Below are 21,170 nucleotides of genomic sequence, written 5' to 3' on the forward strand. Positions count from 1 at the left end.
AAAATCCCACTCTAGCGGACAAAAACAGTGCTTTTTATATGTACGCAAACGCACGTTGCAACTTCTTATCTGGTGCGCATCTTTTATTTTGACAGCGAATGCGCACATGCGGACCACTTATGTGCACCCGTGTAAATAACATAATGTTCTGCCGGGTGTGTTGTTGGTTTTCCCTCGATTTCTGAGTCGACAAGTGCCTTTGTTACTGGGACCAGTCATTTTAAGAAAGGCCCCCATTAGAACCCATGAGAAATGCAAGAAATGCATTATTGCTCAGTCTGCAATATCTTTCCCAGAACAAACACCAATTGCAAATAACATACTAAAAATAAACCTGAAAAAAAATCTGTTTAGAACAGCGTACTATGTTGCAAAGAGTGAACTACCACTGGCACAATTTAGCAGTCTTTGCAAACTTCAAAAAGCAAATGGCCTCGATCTTGGTTCCACTTGCCTCTTACCCGTGACTTCAGTGGAAATTTCAAATTCAGGTACATTTGAATTTGTTTCAGAAATCTGTCAGAACATGCTATATCATGCTTAGCTTGCTAGTTTCCACCTAACTTCTAACTCCATTAAATTTAATAAATTCTGTTTTCATGGATGCCCGGATGTTAAACTTAATTTGAGCACATAAAATCGGTTCAAGGCTAGTAAGCACAACCAGAATTAATACATAAGGCGCATCGGATTATAAGGCGCACTGTGGATTTTTGAGAAAATTAAAGAATGTTAAATGCGCCTTATAGCCCGAATAATACGGTACTTGTCTGACTGCTTTGTGTCAAATGTATAGTTTGGCGGACGGGGGCATTATGGCGTGGGGATGTTTTTCACCCCCTTTACTTCCAGTAAAAGGAACTCCTGATGTTTTGCATACCAAGACATTTTGGACAATTTCATGCTCCCAACTTTGGAACATTTGGGGATGGGTCCTTCCTGTTCCTACATGACTGCATCGCAGTGCACAAAGCAAGGTCGATAAAGAATTAAATGAGCGGTGTGGAAGTGTGAGTGTGGAAGAACTTGACTGATCTGCACAAAAACCTGAACTCAACCCAAAAGAACACCTTTGGGATGAATTAGAGCAGAGACTGTGAGCCAGGCCCTATTGTCCAACATCAGTGTCTGACCTCACAACTTTTATTCTGGAAGAATGGTCAAATAAGCACACTGTAGCATATGTATAGCAGACCCGACCACATATCAGCGGATTTTATTACAGTTGTCGTTTTCACACTCGCTTCTAATAGAGACGCTGGCTTCTGGTAAAAACGAGGCAGGTCCAGACCACATGCTGGCCTCTGGCCCCAGCTGAGCAGCTCTCTCCCTGGTGCCAGCCTCCGGCTCTGGGTGAGCATGCTGTCCCCCGCATGCTGTCCACGCTGTCCATCGGCTCAGGCCGAGAAGATGCATGAGCAGGTGGTGTAAGTGGAGGTTGCTCATCCGCCCTCCTCCGTGGAACAGGAACAGGTGCAGGCGCTCCCACCCAAGAAGTGGGTACGGGTTTAGAGGTAGGCACGAACTCGGCCACCATTTGGGTCAGCACCTCCCCTGGCTGGCCCGGTCGCGGTTCCGCCATGCCCCAATCCTGGGTTTTTCACCACTGTAACATATCAACAGCTTCAACAAGAGTTGAAGCTGTCATAGCTGTAAATGGTGGGCAGATGACATATTAACACCTGTCGATTAAGAATGGGTTTTCACTCAAGTTCATATGGGTGTGAAGACAGATGACAAAATACTTTTGGGAATATAGTATATGTATATAATCGCATTAGATGTTCTTGAGTGCAGTGTTCAGCCAGTGATATAAATACTGACGACAAATGGACACAGCAGCTACTGATACTGCACAGTCCTTTCATAACATGGACCTTTTTTAAAGCATTTTGATGTAATAGAAAATGAAGGAAAGCAAAAACATTTCTTTTCCCTTCCTTCATGAGCTCAGTCCATGCAGGTGTTATGAGGATTAGACTTGGGATAAAACATCAACGTTTTCAGTATAATACTGCAGAAATGTTACTGATAGAAATGGTGTGTAGTTAAAACTTGTTTTCTGAAACTGTTAATTCTTTTACCGTGGCTCTTTCTACTTTAAATCTTTTCTTCCATTGCAATAATTTTCTAAACGTATCCACAAAATGTTACACGCTTCACATGCAACAGCTTGGCACCAACCATGAGCTACTCACCTGTTCAACCTCAGTGTAACTGGGCAAAATCATTAATGACATTTCAGATAATTGCTGTGCGTTTATTTATTCTTATTTAAGAGTAATATGTGTGGTCTGAACACTCAATGACATCGTGGCTGATGTGATCCCATTGAAAGGTGATTTGTAGTTTTTGCCATATGCATAATGTCATTTATAAATCTTTCTTTCTTGAAAGCTCTGTGGGGTCCTGGGGTAGCTTACTGCCATGGACCCTGCCTCCCGAGCCACAGCGAGTGAGGCATGGAATCTTGTATCCATGTTGCCTTACATACATTCTTCCCACTCTAATCTAGTGGTTATTCTGTCATGTTTCAAGTCCACATTAAGAGAAATGCAATGAGATCTTTTAGTAATAGCAAGTTTGTGAATGAAGCTGTTATTATTCCAGGTTTATATGATGTTAATGTTGTTTTGTTTTTGGGGGTTTTTTTTGTTCACACAGAGAGACTGCCAGTCCTGACCGGCTATGGAGTGGTGTTGGCTTCAGACTGGATGACAGGGTCTACGAGGAGGACAGGGTCACAAAGTTTCTGTAGCAGCAGCAGCAGCAGCAGGCTTTTCCTAGATGTACACTGAGCGGGATTGACAGCCTGCACAGCCGACCTCTTTCTCCTCTTCTCTGTTGTGATACACTTTCCCTTCCCTTTCTGCCCTTCTTTTTGCACTTCTCTTTTCCTCTCTCCCACTTCTTGTTTTCCCATATAATTTCCTTTGCCTTCTGTTAGACTCAACGTCATTGAGTTTTAGTGATCTTTGGTCTGCTTTAAGCTGGTTTCACTATGAGCTGGCTGAGCAGGTTAAACCCACGGGCTTCTGGGAGTCGGTCGAGCCGGAGTGCCGCCCCCTCCAGCCCCTGCACTGCAGACCCAGAGACCTGTCTCATGGTGTTTGAAAACCACTGGAGACAGGTGAGCTTAAGACACACACAGTTTTTTTTTCTGTTTCTTTTCTTTCCAAAGCTCTTGTTTCTTGTCTTTCCTTTATACTGGTATGTTTTTACCCCTCCCTTGGACCCATCTCTTGATCAACAATCCATCTTAAAAAAGTAAAAGGCACATGTAACCCATGGAAGAATTACTAAAAGTTGGCAAACGCTGTCTTTAGCTCTCCGCTGCTTGAGCCGTGGCTGCATTGCAGGTCCCCAAATGACCCTGGGGCTGTTTTTGCCCGTCTGCCTCTGGAGAGATATCAAAGTGGAGGCAATGCACCAGTTGCTCTTGCAAGATGGGCTTTGCAGTCAAAAATACCTCTGCTTAACGCTTTACCAGATGACCCTGTGTTACTCACCAATTTGTGTTTATTATCAATTGTATTTAAATTCCAAATAAATATCTTTTAAAAGGACATTTTTTTAAAGTTAGTTAATAACCATTCAAGGTTCAAGGTTCTTTATTTGTCACATGCATAGTTATACAAGTATAACACACGGTGAAATGTAGCCTGACACGCTCCTCGACATGTGTTTATTATCAATTGTATTTAAATTCCAAATAAATATCCTTTAAAAGGACATTTTTTTTAAAGTTAGTTAATAACCATGTTAAGTACTTGAGACGAAACTATATTGGGGATTGAGATGATGATTTTTGCTATATTTGAGCAGCCTTACTTAGTGCAGCTGTGTGTGCTCGTCACAGGAAATGGTGTGATGGACTTTTTGTGGCTTCAAAATAATAAATAATAAAAATTGCTCGATGTTCCTGCCCTGCCCACAGTGGTCTACATTGGTACTGATTTTTTTTTTAAATTAAAAATGTTATCTTGATGTTACAGCATCAATGTTTGAACTAACACACAAAAGTTAATTTTGCACAAAGACTGTCCCGTTTTCACAATTTGAGGCAAATTATTTTTCCTACCCAGAGTGAAAACTCAAGAAAAGCTGAACTCAAAATGAAACAATAATTTTGTCAGTCACAAAACAGAATCAAAGTTAAAAACTGCTTTTTTAAATTTTCTTCAGCGCCTAAGTAACATTCTCTCTCTCACAGGTGAGTTAATTATAATAAATCCAATTTATTGTGACAGTTCAAATTTTCTACTTTTAATCTTTTTTCTTTTTGTGTGATTTGAAGGCTTTGTCTTTGTTCTAGTGAATTATTATGTGTTCACACAATGTGTGAAAGTTCACTGTGTCAGTGTCAGTGAGAGAAGTAAACTAGCTGGCTGATGTCCAGTTACCTACTGAACGTTTATAGGTTACAGAGGTCTGTCACTGCCTGACGGTTGGAACTAATCTGAGGCAACAAAAGATGTCTGAGAAATGATCTATTTTCTGTTTTTCCCAGGGATTGCAGGGCGTGCACACTTTGCAAACCCGCTCCTTCTTTGGCGAGACTTACTAAAGCTATATACAGGTCCGATCCTGTCAGTGAGTTTTTCTTTGAAAGGATCGGTTGTCATAATGGAGAAATGCATTTATAATCCACTGTAGAAGAAGCAGACACCAGCCATAAGTGAATATGTTGCAAATGCATTGCAACAGAGCCACAGAAGTGCACCTAAATGTAGTTCGTGACTTGTTATCCAGTATCTAACATGCAGCTCTTATCTGTTCAACATGGGCCCAGATCTGCAAATTCATTCTTGCTGTAGTCATGCTGACCAATGAAACTTCTGCTTATCATTTTGCTCTCACACACTTTTGACCACATACTCTCACCGTGAAGCGCTATACAAATACAGGCCGTTTTATATCTTGCAAAATAATTGAGTTGTGTTGCACTGTTGTATTTTAACCTGTTTTGAGTATTATCTGCCTGTATGCCTCTTTGTCAGTAATAGCCATGGCTGGAGATATTAAGTTTAAGGGTTGCCTGTCTGTTTGTGCTAATGGACTCGATATCTTGGGAGAGCCTTAAGGGAATTTCTTCCTCTTGGACTAAAGGATGAACCAGTTACATGGAAGCAGAATTGATTGACTTGAGGAAACATTGTAATGTGGAATAACATTCAGTTCTATGTATTGTGTTACATAAACAAATACCCACATGTGCCATTACAGTTCTAGTGTTTGTCCTGGTCCCGTTAGCATGGACCTCAAACACTTCATCACTTAAGCCCACTGGATAAAGCAACAACACACTCCTTACTTCCTTTTCTCAGATATCTTGGGTGTTGGAGCAGCATGAGACTTCATCCTCCAGCGATGACCTTACGGCAGTGAGAAACAACACCGACCAGATGTTATGTTTGCTGGCAGAGGAGCGTCCTGCTGAGAGCTCAGAGAGCGGCACCAGCGTGCCACCTATGGGGCCCATACTGGAGCTTGTGGTCACAGAGAATATCCTGGAGAGGCTGGTTCAGTGGCACCTTCGCCGTGGCTTGGACCCAGACAGCCAGGGTGCACTGCTCAAACTGTTTGAGATGCTTATCGGTCAGTCCCAGCAGCCCCTGCTCCAGCACACAGCCATTCTCCACCCCCTTCTTAGGCTCCTGGGAGCTTGTGCTGACCCAGAACTCGGCTGTCCTTCAGCTCTGGAGAACAGCCTGGTATTGTTGCTTAACCAGGTACATACAAACCTACAGTCTTTTCCAGTGTGTGTATGCAGTCACTATAAACAAAATATATTTCACCGGTAGTAGACATCCCACAAATGACAAACAAGTTTTGTTTTATTTTTTGTGTTAAAATTGAACGGATGTGAGATGACTGAGAATTGAAGGCTGGAAAAATTGGCTGTTGTATTAAAAACCTTAGCTGAGCTGTGGCTCTTCATGAAACCTGACAATTTGAATTATAGTAATTTTTCATTTGCTGTTGGCTTCCTGGAGGGGACTCAGTCAGCATCGTCTGTGACCTATGCCTGTCCTCAGGTGTTGGCGACAGGCCTCAGCGCTCTTTATTCCTCTCTGCCGAGGAAGATAGAAGTTATAGTAGTTTTTCATTTGCTGTTGCTTCTGCTGCATTTACTGTTTGCATGCTGTTTGCTAGGTTTTTTTTTATCTTAAAATGTAATTTGATATCTTTTTCATGAGAATGCCCGGCAGCAATTGATTGAGAAACCAACAAATGAGAGCATCACATGCTGTGGCGTTTTTCTCCCCCAAACAATAAAGTTAGTTGAATATAGTCCAGCTCAGGTTACTGATTGGTCAGAAGACGTACCATTTAATTGCAGGGGTTCCACTTCAAAAGCCAGGTGAATTTGGTGCATAAATAAATAGTAATATAATTGATGGTGTTCCCTGAAATGTTTTTAACTCCCCAGAAAGGGGCACTGACCTGCTCTTTTCATATAAAAGGAAACCTTTGTAGTGATTAGTGATTCATTTCTGTGCTAAAGTTGGAATAATAACTAACCTCCAAAGTAGATTTTTCAACAGCGTTTCATGACTCTTGTTCTTTAATGGGATTCTTTTTCCCTCCATCAGATCTGCGTGTCAATGGCCCGACAGCCGGTGGTTCTAGAGATGTTGTTCCGGGCTGCACCAGCCCAGCAGGGCTCAACCAACCTGCTGATCTTTTCCCTGCTTGTGCCATTCATCCACCGAGATGGAGCCATTGGACAGCAGGCGCGAGATGCACTACTGCTGGTTATGGCGGCGTCAGCCAGTCACAAGGCTGTTGCACGATACATCGCTGAGAACTCCTACTTTTGTCCGGTGAGTGAGGAGCTTTTGAGTCACTCTTCATTCTCTCTTTTTTCAGACAGTTTTCCCATAATGATGCTCATTTGGCTTGTGATTGATAGAAGTATGGTCAAAGCCAGACTCAAATTAAAACCTCTGAGTCTAAAAACCGTATAGTATATGGTGAATATGACCTATTCTTTATTGATGTGATGGTTAAGGACAGATTATAAGAGTTGGATCTTGACTTAGTTTCCCTCACTGCTTCTAAGAAAGAGAGGTGTGTGTGTGTGCGCGCGCGCAGGCTGTCTAATTCTGATGCATTAGTGATGGTGTGCGATAATGGAAGGAGAAGGAGATGACTATGCACTCTGACAGACCGTTCATCCTTATCTACATCCTATCAACTGTGTCTCAACTCGAGGCTTCCTATTTAAAAAAACCCAGAAACTCACCCAACATCACATGTTTGCAGTTTTTAGGAGAAACTTTATTGTTTAGTGATAAAGAAGACAGCTTAAGAAAACTTGTGTGAAATGCAGTTTCCTTACTGATGCAGTTCTCCCCCAGTGAGTTTAGAAGCACTCTTTAGTAATAACTGTTTGTTCTTTAAGCAGGAGACCTAAAAGAAAGATGAAAACAAAGGAAGGATATTTTATCATTTTTGAACTGTGATTTCTTTTTTCTGTTTGGAAACACAATCATAACTTGAAGGTGGAAAGTTTATTCCGCTTTGAAGTAAAACCTGTCTGCCTTGTTTTTGTCATTTCTTTTAGCTGCCACTAGATGTAATTAAAGAGCCATGTTATACTTAATGCAGTCTGAGGTGCATATTTAAAGCTATTAGTTTAATTTGCTTAACAGTTCTGCAATGGGAACATGTGTCTGCATACATTTGAATGTATGAACAAGAATTGGTCAGGATTTTAACTGAATCTGGTCCCAGAGCAATGTTTAAGCTTTCATACTGCATTATAAGAGCGAGTCTTGCGTGATGTCTGCATACAGCACTGTGGTCAGTAGTCTACCCCCGCCCCCCTCCCTCTCAGGTCTCTATACTCTGGTGCTAACTCAGCTATTTTCTGCTCATCTTCCTTCCAGCAGCTTCAGTCTGACCTAGTTACAGCTGAAAGATCCAGTGGAGGTGGCGTTAATGACCAATTGCTCCTCTCTGTCCGAGTCTGGCTATTTCCTGTCTGTGCATACTCACACGTATCATAATCAGCTTTGCTTTGACAGTTTTGGATCTAGTTCAACATTCTTAGACAACAGGAACAATTGTAGTCTTTCTCACGTTGTAAGCAGAGTACAGAGAACATCCCGTCTTTGCTCCCTGTCCCTCGGTGTCCGTGCACAGCTCTTTTTGAGGAAGTTTGCATCTGTTTTGTCAGCCTAACGGGTTCAGGTTTCTCCATCCTATATGTGCACGGCAGCAGCAATAAATATTGGATTTTCATAAAAGTCATCAGCTGTTATTAAAAGGGCTTTGACGGGCTTTGAGCTAGACTGTGAATCCACTGTGTCTGCATGTGCTGCATGTGCTGGGAAGGCACATGCAGCAATAAATATTGGATTTTCATAAAAGTCATCAGCTGTTATTAAAAGGGCTTTGACGGGCTTTGAGCTAGACTGTGAATCCACTGTGTCTGCATGTGCTGGGAAGGCACTCGTTTAAACCTTTTTTTGGTAACAACAGTAGGACTCAGAGTATGGACCATCATGCTGCAATTATTTGAATTATGATGAAAATATTTAAAAACTGTTCATTTAAGCAGTTGAGATTTGCAGCAGACAGTAATAATAGCCGTTAGTCAGCACAGTCTTAATGGAAGGGGTTGGATGGGCTGTGACTTGGTGATATTTGTATGAAAATGCTGCTTATTTTCTCCATCATTAATTTGGTGTAGTTTGTAGCTCTTGTTTGTTACTTCCAAAAGTCAGAACTTTAAAAATAGACTCCTATTTGAGAGGTGCCACCTGCTGACTTCCTAGAGGTGACTCAGTCAGCAACGTCTGTGACCTCTCTGCCTCTCCTCAGGTGTTGGCGACAGGCCTCAGCGCTCTTTATTCCTCTCTGCCGAGGAAGATAGAAGTTCGAGGAGATGACTGGCATGCCCTTCGGCGGGAGGACTGGATGGGCGTGTCGTCGCTCGTGCTCTTCATGAACTCGCTCGAGTTCTGCAACGCCGTGGTGCAGGTCGCCCATCCCCTGGTCCGCTCACAGCTTTTGGATTACCTTCACAACGGCTTCCTTGTACCTGTCATCGGCCCCGCCCTGCATAAGGTAGCAAAGGGGACTGTTTTTGTTAGAAAGGCTGCAGTTTCTTTAACAGCCGAGTTGGGGAGAGGGGGTGAACAAATTCCCTTAATGTTGCTTTTAACTGTGCACACATAACTATTATCATATTGCATATTTTTGGCAGTTTTGAGACACCTTTAATTGTGTGTGTTTGCAGTCATCGGTGGATGAGATGATCGCCAGCACAGCCTACCTTGATCTTTTTCTGCGCAGTATAACGGAAACTTCCCTCCTCAAAACTTTCCTGCGCTTCATCCTGCTGCATCGCCATGACAATGACACCATCCTGGACACGCTGCTCACGCGCATTAGCAGCAATTCAAGGGTCCGTATATATGTGTGTGTGTGTGTGTGTGTGTGTGTGTGTGTGTGTGTGTGTGTGTGTGCGTGCGTGCGTGCGTGCGTGCGTGCGTGCGTGCATATTTGTAAAGGAGCCCTGAGGCCCTCATTTGAACTCGACTGAGTGGGTGGTGAGTGGGTTTAAAGCAGAAACTGAGTAGGATACAGAATAAACATGGAAACTGAATCTCTTCATGTCTGCTGCAACAATTGAGGATTGTGTTACCAGTTATTTATAAGTGGTTAAATAAGCCTCAGCAAAATGTTTCAACATTATCTTAAATTCCCTCCAAATGCATAAATATCAGTCTTTTTGGAACAGCAGTGGTGTTAGGAAAAAAAATCTATTAATTCACCTGAAGTATGACGGAAAAAAGAGAAACGATGGTTACCCCCAAATAGGAGTTAAAAAGGAATAGCGTTAAAACATCAGCACTGCTGACTAAAATTACTGGTGTTCACTGCTAAGAAAATAGTAAATTTTGCTGTTATAGAATTTTATTGGAGTCTAACCAATATTAGCTTCCAACATATGGTATCAAAATGTACATTTCAACCACGTTATGAGTGTTGATGTTGCGTAGTGTGTTTACCAAAGGGACACAAATACCAACTTTTCCAAGTGGAGCAAAAAAGCGTAGAAAGGTAATCCAAAAAAACAGAAAACAAACAATATCAACCGATATATCACATTTTTAAATTGCCAAAAATTGGCATTGAGCTTAAAAATCCTATATCGTTTGGGTTCTGAAATTTATTCTGAGGGTTTTTTTGGAGGGGGGGAATTCAAAAAAATATTTTTTATGAATCATCACAGTGTCCTACGTATGTGTATGTCCTCCTCAGAAAATGGTTGTTTTCTAACCAGTTTCTTTCTGCTTGTTTTGCAGCTCTGCATGGTATCGTTAAGCCTCTTCAGGACTCTCCTGTCCTTGAATTGTGAAGACGTCATGCTACAGCTTGTACTCAGGTTTGTGTGCGCTTCAGAGCATTTTGCCAAATGTTATACTTCCAAAGGGCTTCTTCACACATCTAGTCATTTAGATTAAGTAAAGGTTATGACGCAAAGTCACCATCTGTCAGCAGTTACCACGAGACGATACAGACAAGGTTATTTCTGCCCATTTTTACAAAAATTTTATGAACTACCAATGGCTGTTTCTCCCATTTCCCATACTACTGTCAGAAGCTGCCAGTGACACCCCCCCCCCCCCCCCCCCCCCCCCCCGTTAACACATTACCTGCAGGCTGTGATTAGGGCATACTGTCTGTGTTTTAAGGTGATTTGTCACAGCAAGATAAATATGGCAAATATTAAGAATGGAAATGTAGAATTAAAAATGACAACACAGTTTAAGCTTCCTGAATAGTAACCTATATCCTGTGCATGTGGATTAACTTATCTAAAATTACTGAAGTTGCTTCTGTGTGTTCTCTCGCTCTCAGGTATCTCCTGCCATGTACTCACGTAATGCTGAGTCAGCGTCGTGCTATCAGGGAGACTGACTTATACGGAAAGTCAGCGGACAAGTTCCTGTCATTAATCCCAGAGTGCTGCCGGTTCAACGCAGCTGCCTCCTCTGAGAGAGATGAGGAAAATCCATTTTGGGGCAAAGGTGAGCTACACACTTGTGGAAAGTGAGCAGTTGACACTAATAGTTGTGGTTGTAAATGATATGATCTGCACTTGAAATACAATCTTTTACTGAGTGGAATACACTGTACACAATAGTTGTGCAGCTACTCTAGTCACTTACTTTACTTAAGACCTTTAGTTGTAGAGCCAGAGTGAATTTGCATGGAAAACTCTTGGTGTTAGGAATGTTATTGTATGTAAGTTGATTGTTTGCATACAGTGTCTGTATTAATTGGGATAGCAGATCCTGGCTCTACTCATGGTTTTCCTGTTTGCCCGTATATTGTCATCCTGCAGTACTGAATAGTCCCAGCACAGAATCTCCCGCCCCACCCAGACCCAGCACTCCATCCCGCCTGTCCTTCTTCATGAGACAGCAGAGCAGTGGAGGTGGATCAGGAGGTGGAGGTGCTCCTACCTCCTCTAGCATGGATCCACTGCAGTCCAGTTCTTCAAGCTCCCACCAGATGTCTCCTGACAGCCCGATGCACCATCAGCAGACCCACACAGATTGTCTGGACTGGGATTCAGGTTATCTGGAGTATCTTAAGGACGCTCGGAGGAGCATTGAGTTTTGCTCTTGGGCTTGTCGTGACTGGTCGGCACCATATGATGGCGAAAACCCATCCCCAAACACAGCCCCGCCACCCCCACTTCCCCCTACCTCCAATGTCCCAATGACTATGTTCCCTGAGCACTTCTCTTTCCAGCAGGGAGGAAGTCATAACTCTTCTCCCGGTCAGCAAAGGGCGGCCATTGTGGCAGCAGCGCGGTCTGAATGGAGTAGCTCTGAGCGGGACAGCGGAGAGTGGGATGTTACGATTGGCAAAAACAGCTGCATCAGCCTAACGCCTCGCTCCAAGAAACGCAGCCTTCAGAGAGAGGAGCTGCCTCCCAAGCCTGTACCTCCTCTTGTACCTTCTTCGTCTTCAGCAACCGCTTTATCCACTTCTCATCCCATCTCCTCCCCAGCTCCTCACATCCCCTCATCTGCCATCACTGTTAGCTACCAGGCTATGTATAATGGAACAATGGTGCAGGGAGACGGGTGCTCAGACAGTCGTGATAGAGGACTGGAGGTGAAGAAAGTGAAGAGGGACTTGGATGATCAGCAGTATTTGGATGAAAACGCCAACCAAAATGGTTCCCTTGTTAACTGCCCCTCGCAAAGCTGCACTGCTCTCCCAAAGTCTATTTTTAGCAACAGTGACATCAGTGATGCACAATCTCTTTGTCCTAGCAAGATTTTTACTCAGACCTCCATTAACCAGTCAGCATCTGATACCAAACTGCTGTCAAGTGAAACCTTAAACCCACATGATGCATCCTCAGATCTTCCAGAAGCCAGTCAGCAGTCTGTAGAGAGTCTTATTGAGGAGCTGCTGGAGCAGGCGCCGGGAGACCCACAGCTGCCTGGCGATGCCAACGGTCAGGGCATTAGCATTGAGGCGTTCACACAGGAGCTGAGAGAACTGGAGGACCGGGTGAAAGAGCGCTGCAAAGCAGCCTGTCAGCTGGAGGAAATCGCCAGAGAGAGTCTGTCCACTGAGCGCCAGGAAGAAGAACAGCAGCTGTCATCAGCACTGGAGGGGAAGCTGACAGGTGACGTGAAGGCAGACGGGTCTGCGGTGGGCATCTGTAGTCCTGCCAGACCACTGAACCAACCTGTGTCCCAGCCATACACAGGTGAGACTCACGGATTTCTTTCACTGTTGCATCAGTTTGTGGATACGTCTATTGCTGTAATCATATTTTCATGCTCACACTGCTGTATCAAATAAGTGGTTGGATGTGTAACAGGAATTGTATCACTGAGCTCTTGCTTTTGATAATTGCTAACAGCACAGCTGTTGAAGTTATGTGGTTGATGGTGTAATTACCACCTCAAACTTAGGAACTCTTCTTGACTATATTTTAAGGATGGTGAAAGGATTTGCAACCATATAATCACAAGCAGTTAAAACCCACTTCTGAGAAGCAGTTACTCTTTCCTGCTGACAAGAGTTGAGCATTCTATCTTTCTATTCAATGATCCACCGCTCTTCCTCCGTGCAGGTCCATTCATGACAGTTCTGTTTGCCAAGCTGGAGAACATGCTCCAAAACTCGTTATACGTCAACATCCTGCTCACTGGCATTGTGGCCCAGCTGGCCTGCTATCCTCAGCCCCTCCTACGCTCCTTCCTGCTCAACACCAACATGGTCTTCCAGCCCAGTGTCAAGTCCCTAATCCAGGTACGCTGCACTATGCAGAAGTTGTTTATAATGGTTTTTGGTGCCCTCTTTCCCCTTGTTCTGAAAATAGTAGAGAAAGCGAATAGTTTCTTTTTGTCTTTGAAAGGATTACAGTTTTTGGGTGTCTGCCTTTAGGCATAGTTGTCCACTTCCAGCCCACCTTACTTCTGTGCACGCTCTGGTTCCAAAAGCATCAGGCCCACAGTGATATTTGCATCCAGTTTCTTTCCACATTCATTTTCTTTATTTTCAGATACTTGAATTCACTGCTGCAGTGGACATAAAAAAAATACAATAAATGAATAAATATAACTGCAGTTTCAGTCGAGTGATCCATCCACACCCAGCGAGCGTGGGTGTGGATGGATGAACTTAACAATTTAACTGTTAAGTTAAATTGTTAAGTTCATGTGAATTTTAGTCTTGAGGGATGACAAGCCTGCGAGAGGGGTTAACAACACCAAGCAAAGGTGATCAAAAAGTTTAAAAGTTTGTTTCCACAACTCTCCTCAGGTTTTAGGTTCTGTGAAGAACCGCATCGAGGCATTTGCCGCATCTCACGAGGACTTTCCTGCCATGCTGAGGAAAGCCCAGCAGTACTTGGTGGCCCGAAGCAAAGTGGACTGGAGCGACTCGCCGGCAGCGGTTCCTACTTTGCGCCGCTCTGATTCCCTTGGTGAGTATAGAAATAGGAAGAGCTACATTTACACATACAGGCGTGGCTTTGATGACTTTGGTCATAAATTTAGTGAGAAGTGTTAATCAAAGATAATTTACCAAAATCCAATTAACAAAGACGTTTAAAAATATTTTAAACACACTACGAAATTCCAATAAAAGTACATTTGAATTGGAAAACTTTAGGATAAATTAAAAAAAAAGACAAAACTGTTAGAAAGCAGAAGCAATTTATTGGTGCCGTAACATCTTACCATTAGTACTTTGTAAAAAAACAAACATACCTAACAGATTTGCTTCAGGTTTAGAGGTTTTTGAGGGTTTTTTGTTTTTTGCTGTGCAGTGATTTGTTACCAAACTCCACATTAAAGGAGATAATCAGAACTATAGGCCCACTTGGTGACTTCTTTTCTATCTTTGAAAACGCCGGGGAATCGCAGAGATGTCAGAGCAGTCTCGCGTCACAGTTTTATTTCCCTGTTGTGAAACCGTGCCCTTCTCTTCCAGTGAAGAGTCGAAAGCCATCTCTCGGAGACCTGATTCTTCGTCACACAAACAGTCCAACACGGGCTCGGCACGCCGCTCAGCTCGCCCTCGCACACGTACGGGATGGCGGCCAATCACTGCACAGCGCTCTGTTCCGGGGCAGCGGAGGTGCGTCTGGCATTGAGAAGCAAGCTGAAGCGCTGCGAGTAAAGAACGCCGTCTACTGCGCCGTTATCTTCTGCGAGTTCCTCAAGGAGCTGGCTGCCCTCACGCAGGAGCACGCCGTCTCTTTGCCCTTCCCGCACAGCCAGGAAGCAGAGGAGTAGAAGGTAAACTCAGACTCCTCAAACTTAGCTTCACATCTGTTGATTTAGGCTGTACACAAAGAAGAGATTGATATAGGATTCTCCCATCAGGACACATGTGAGACTTTTCTGTCACTGAAATGGATCGTCTGCAACGAAGCAGACAAAAGAGGAAAACTGGGATTTTTTTATTACTAAAATTATTATAGGATACCTATAGGACTGGAATCATTTTCCTCATCTGTACACTTATGATATTGTGCATATCGTGTATTATATTCACATCCTGTACACAGAAAATCTCGGTAAATACTTGAGATTCGGGAGCTTGTATATACACATGCCATTTCATGGTATAATACGACACAGTAAAGCCACAGATTAAAGAAGTAGGTGCACATATTGGTGCTAGTCAATACTTGTTATCTTTTGTTTTGAAAGGGTGCTTTCAGGCTGGCACAAAGAAGGTTTCCTCTTCAACAACAACAGAAAAAAACACCAAAAATTGTTTGGCAGGAAAAGATTGAAAGCGTGTGCGAGTCAGCCACTTACAAAGTAATCCCATCAGTTTGGTCATCTCTGTGCAGCTGGCTCATGTTTGCTTTCATCAGAGCTTTTGTCAAGGACGGACTAAGAGAAAAAGTTCACTTTAAAAAACAGAAGCATTCCCAAAAAACGTGGGAGCTCTTTTAGGTTTATTTTAAAAAGGCTGCACTAAATGCTAGTCATCACTGAATGAGATGAAAACTGGAAAAACCTCCGTGTGGGAGAGCGCCACTTTGTCTCCTGTGAATCAGCACGACTACCATAATTGTACTGAGAAACTTGGGTAATTATTGCCTTTTTCTTTTAACGTTTTAAACATTTGTCTTCTGAATTTGCACCATTTTATAGACATATCAGCAACATGTGGGAGCAGATGTGTCTGCCATTGTGTATGAGAGTTTATTTGAATGAATCACTCCTTTCCAAAAAGGTGACGCCAACTGTTCAGGCCATTAGCTAACCATTCACTGTTCGCCATTTAAAAAAAAAAAAAAAAAAATTAAGCGGAGGAATCACGAAGCCGGCAAGAGGATCATTGCCACTGGGGGAAAAAGTGGGCACATCTTTTTTTTTTTCTTCTTCTTATTTTCCAGAATTCAGACTTTTTCATCAGAATTACTTTTTTCCCATAATTCTGACTTTAATCTCAGAATTCTGAGAAAAAAGTCCGAATCCTGACATTAAAGTCAAAGAAATTTTTTTTCTCAGAATTCTGGAAAAGAAGAAAAAAAAAAAGATGTGCCCACTTTTTGTACCCCAGTGACCCTGATCCTCTTCCGTACTTGTACGTGTCGCATCCTTTGTGTGTCATTCAGTGTTTTTGAAAGACCCGAAATTCTGCACGATTTTTAATTTTTTTTTAATTCCACCTGTGCGTTGGCATTATTTCCCTTATTTTGAATTTGATGACCCAGAATCTCATGAGGCGTTCATGACTTTTCTTGAAAAAGATTTTGTTTTCTTGGTGAGACAGGCCAAACCGAACACACAGCACATCTGGGAAAATAATATGCTGCTACTTTTTTTTTTTTTTTTGAAACACTAACACCCATTTTAATGGTGAAATAGCTACTCTATCTTTTTATTTCATTGGGTACCAAGTATAAATGTGCACGTGGAGGTGCTGATGCAAGTTGTGATCAGCTTTTCTTTAATTTATTGTGTTTTGAGGTTGAATGAAGTTGCAGCCACACAGTGTTAAAAGCTTTTGCCAAGACTTGATATTCACTGTTTTCCTTTGTAATGTGTTGCTAATTTGTTTTTGGGGTTTTTTTTGTTTTGTTTTTTTATAAAATGGTAAGTAGTCATTTTACAGCTCTGTAATATCTGTAGCAGTTTTCTGTAATGCTACCAGAAACTGTAAAAACTGTAAAAATGTGCATTATTCTTAGGAGTGCTTTGTTAAATCATCTACCTGTGACCCAGCTTTCCAAGTAACATATTTGCACATACTAGCCATTCTCTCTCAACTCTTAGCAGTAGAGAAACTGCCTCCCACCCTGCAAAACGTCTAACATTTCTTTCCCATTACACCACTTTCACTTTCTGCAACAAGCTGAGACGTCCTCAGCTCGTCGAAGCCATAGCCGCGTTCGTCGTGCTCGTACGTGTGGGATTTCGTCCCGGCTGTGAGTCACTTTTCTACAGAATTTCTTAGATGCATTTCGTAATGACCCATAGTTTGTTTCTGGTTTTTTATTAATAGGTAAATAGTTTCTGCATGTCAGATAAGGCGAGGTTTTATGATAAACTAACAGTTAAGTAGTGTTTGGTTTGTGCAATAGTACTGAGCTTAAATTAGCTTCCATGCAGTAGGGTTTAGTGGTTAGTGAGTCGTGCACCTGCAGAGCTCGGCGATGACAGCGAGGTTTCACGCTGAACGTTTGCTCTGGGTAGAGAAATCTCTCTTGTACTTTACACACTGCCATCCGTCCATCCGCGTATCACCCAGTCTGCTGTACATGTGTGATCTGAAGAGCGAGGGAGAGGAAACAAAAAAACGAGAACAGAGGGCCTCATTCCTCATCAGGTTCCATGTCTTTTACACTCAAGATTGTGTTTTCTAACAAAACTATTTTTTACAAACAGCTCTGATAAAGATTGATGGTACTTGCTCTGTTTCTTAATGTCACTTCCAGTCACAGTTACAGTCATTAGTGTTCATGGTACACCAAAGACAATCGCTGATACCTGAAACTCACAATGTCTGTTTAAGCAATCGTAGACAGTTTGATGGTACACGGTCTGAACACTGTAATGAACCTTATCCACGAATCGCGCTTCTTTAGTCAACGTTTCACGCCCACAAAACGGTGCCAGTTAGTTTTTGTTTTTTAATAATTTTACATTTTTAAGGCTCAGCCTAATTAACGAAAAGGGAGCTTCTCAGTAAGAACGTGGCATTAATAAATCTGTCTAATTAGGGATTGCAGTCTGTACTCGCGGTTAATCTTTTACTTTTATTTGATCTTTTTTTAGTTCATTTGCAAGTATACAAAAACCAATGTGATGAAGTTTGTAATGTGGCGTTTTTATAAGGGGATTGTTTCCTACCAGGGCCTTTGACGTCTTCCTTGAAAGACTGTAAGCAGAAGTTTATTTAGAGCAGTGATTATATGTAAAAACACACGTTGCACACAGGTAAATGAAAGGGAGTCTGGCAAATAGAATCAAGGCTTCATGGTGACTGTGATGGATTTACTTAGCTTTATGGAAGTTGCTTTTCATACTCTGCTGGTTTTTAAAGAAAAAAATATATATACATGAGCACTCCAATCGTTCACATAACAGGGGTCATGGACGGGGGCACAGGCCTTTTTTTCCCTCTTATTCTTTTTCATTTTGGGAAATTGATTTTGACGCTTTCTGCTTTCAGCAGCTACCACGGCTGGATGCACAAGATGTTTTTGTTCCTCTAGTGGCCACGGAGTAATCATGCTGTAACAAATCTGAAAAAAAAAGTTCCTGCTTAATTTGTTTAGCACAATGAACGATGGCCTTCCAAAACGTGTGAGCTCTTTATGAACGAGCATCTCAGCCAGTGTGAGCTGCAGCGTCTCAGCTCTGCTCAGACTCCAAACCTGCTTCCTTGGCCTGCTATTGTTGTTTTCAGACTCTGTTAACTGACAAATAAAAAAAGGAGTTGTTGTAAACCCAAAGCTAAGCTCCGGAAGATTATGTTTGGCAGCTTTTGTTTGTTTTTACTTTTTTTTTCTGCTGTGTTTTAAACATTTTCTTGAACACTAAAATTGATCTGACAATTAAGTAAAAAATAACTTTTAAAATAAATTTCACTAAAATTGTTCTTTGAAAATTTTCCTGTGTTTTTGCTTAATTTTGAGCGTGTAATGTCTTTTGGGGGGTTTTTTGTTTGTTTTTTTTGTGAACGCAAACAGCAATCCAAAATGTTGAACTGCCACTCCTGTTTTTACATTGCGAGCTGCAGCGCCACCTGGAGAAAGTGGAGGGGTGGGACAGTAAACATCTCAAGGACTCATTTGCCGCTTCAAAATGTCCAATCTGTGCCATGTTTGATATTGATATCTTTTGTTATGATCTTGTTTCTTTCAAAGGCTTTGACCTTTCACCTCTGACATTTTCCCCTCTGTGATCTATGCAAAACATGCTCTGGTGTCTCTGGGTTGAAGCTGAGAGATGGTATGGATTGATTTTGATGTGTAAATACTGTTTATATATATATATATATTTAAATATATATATAAACAAAAAAAACAACGATAAGCAAGTGGGAGACGAATGTGAAATGATTAACGCTACAGAATGAAAATCATCTGAAAATCATGTCATGATGAATGTTGTCAGAAATATTTTTCTATATTTTGAAATCATTAGAGAAAAAGAGGACACAACTTGCAAAGTGGGAAAAGCTGTCAGAAGAACACTACAAAGGGAATGTTTTTATTAATTTATAAATTTTTTTGCCTAGCAATACAACACTTGTCCTGGTGTCTTTTCTTTGGGTTTCTTTGAACGTCTTGGAAAAGGGACTCCAGTAGAGGAGATTTTCAGTTTAAAAATATCCTCGTTTTCTCATACTCCTGTTGAATCACATAAGATGTTGGCTCGTGCTCCAGAAGAGGCAGCACCCAGTACTTGTGGGCACCAGCTCATCTTTCTGCTTGAGTAATGAGTTCAAAAACTATAAACATACAAAGTAACATCACTTCCTGTCCTTTTAAAATCCATCCGTACTTGTGGAAACATGCAGATGAATTCATGGGCATACTGTGCCTGAGACAACCCCTTCAAATAAAAATTGTGTGAGATGAGACATTCATGTCATAAAAGTAGAATGAAATATCAGAGTGTTAAATCTGATGCCTTGGTATGGCACTCTACTCTGCAAAAGTCTCAAGCCACCCCTCTTTTCTTTATCTTTTGTAAGGGAAATGGGGGCAACGATTTATTGAAACGCACATATAGTAGATGAGGAAAAACCCATTTGTACAATTCTTTTTCTTTCTTTTTTCTCAGGTATGTTTTTACTGCACTGGCAGTGTGTTTGGGATCATGCTGAAAATGATGCTATTTGGAAAGCTCTTAACATTGGATCAAAATCAGTACTGTTCTGTGTTTATAATTCATCTATTCTGACAAGATCTCCAACACCACTGGCTCAGATGGAGCCCCAAACCAATGACCGAGCCTCCAGTGTGTTTTAGACAGCTGCAGGAACTCACTGTCTGCCGACCTCCTGACCTCCTCTGTACATATTGATGACAATTTAAACGAAAGATTTGACACTGAGATTCATCGCTCCTCCAAACCCGATGAATGCTTAGTAAGTGGATCAACTGAAGGGCCAGATGTAGCTCTTAGGTCCTATGTTAGGTTTTTACCATTTATTTTTTTTATGTGCCCCCCAATTTACTGTTCATCTGCAGATAGTTTCCAGGCTTGACACGTCTTCTTTTGACCCCCACATGCTCTGTTTTCTTACATTTTTTTTTTAAGGACACACTGCACACTATGGCAAGATTTCCCAATTTTTTTTATCTAGTAGCTCTTTGGAAAGGACCATGTTGATTCAAAATACTAATTAATGGCTGTCAAACTGTGTTTCTGGCATTTTTATTTTTTTATTATTTGTAAAAATGGGAACAAATGATGTTTTGTGACAAGCTGCCAGGAAAAAATTGCCTAAAGATACAATTTTAAAATTGGTTCATTGTCTGTTATGAGAAGACACAGCAGTGGTTCATCCCTTGAGTTAAGCGTGAATGAATCATAGGTCAGTGACTTTATAATAAAAAAACAAACACAAAGAAAAAAAAAAAAGCGCTCCTCTGAAAATTGTCAGGTACGAGTTTGGTGTGAACATAAAAACTGCAACAAACGCTGACTTCTTTGGAAGCACAATATAAAGAACTGAAGGGTGACTCAAGACTTTTGCACAGTATTGTAATTTGGTGAAAGGAGGAGGCAGCTACTAGAAGCCCCCCGCAGCTTAACAAAAAATGTGATGGAAACTTTTGTTTTTCAGGCTGACTCACAGTAATTATTTGCCTAAAATGGCCATTTTGCTCACTGCATTTCCTGTTCATCTGTGTGAATGTTCTTAGAACATTGGTTCTAATTGTCCTTTTTTTGCTCATCCAATGTTCCAGTAACCAGTAACACCAACACTCATTTTTTCATGAGGAAAAACTACATAAGTTAAAAATTAGCTAAAGTAAGTAACTATTTGGCATTTCCTTAAAATTCTGTCGGGATACATTGAGACCGAGCCACCTAATGACTAGCAGGCATTTCCACACTGCACAAATACTGTTTATTTTTTAACTATATGTTTTAAGATTGGATATCTCTGTGTCAAAGTCTTACCTGCTCTGT

General features: G+C 41.7%; 1 protein-coding gene across 2 annotated transcripts in view; it reads left to right on the plus strand.

The window, feature by feature from the left end:
* Positions 1-19,912, plus strand: part of fhip1b (FHF complex subunit HOOK interacting protein 1B) — a 28,291-nt gene extending 8,379 nt beyond the window's left edge. Inside the window, exons 2-13 of one of the 2 annotated variants that reach the window (XM_004568946.4) lie at positions 2,665-3,130; positions 5,328-5,732; positions 6,597-6,827; positions 8,833-9,078; positions 9,251-9,418; positions 10,323-10,402; positions 10,879-11,048; positions 11,366-12,754; positions 13,124-13,302; positions 13,816-13,978; positions 14,488-14,795; positions 19,812-19,912. In XM_004568946.4, coding sequence (XP_004569003.1) covers positions 3,002-3,130; positions 5,328-5,732; positions 6,597-6,827; positions 8,833-9,078; positions 9,251-9,418; positions 10,323-10,402; positions 10,879-11,048; positions 11,366-12,754; positions 13,124-13,302; positions 13,816-13,978; positions 14,488-14,792 — 3,465 coding nt within the window. In that variant the 5' untranslated portion in view covers positions 2,665-3,001 and the 3' untranslated portion in view covers positions 14,793-14,795; positions 19,812-19,912. Of the gene's footprint in view, positions 1-2,664; positions 3,131-5,327; positions 5,733-6,596; positions 6,828-8,832; positions 9,079-9,250; positions 9,419-10,322; positions 10,403-10,878; positions 11,049-11,365; positions 12,755-13,123; positions 13,303-13,815; positions 13,979-14,487; positions 19,272-19,811 lie in introns of those variants that run through there. The other variant, XM_004568944.3, reaches the window with a different exon arrangement.
* The last annotated feature ends 1,258 nt before the right edge of the window (positions 19,913-21,170 follow it).

This window comes from Maylandia zebra, linkage group LG16, assembly GCF_041146795.1.
Source record: "Maylandia zebra isolate NMK-2024a linkage group LG16, Mzebra_GT3a, whole genome shotgun sequence".
Lineage (NCBI taxonomy): Eukaryota > Metazoa > Chordata > Actinopteri > Cichliformes > Cichlidae > Maylandia > Maylandia zebra.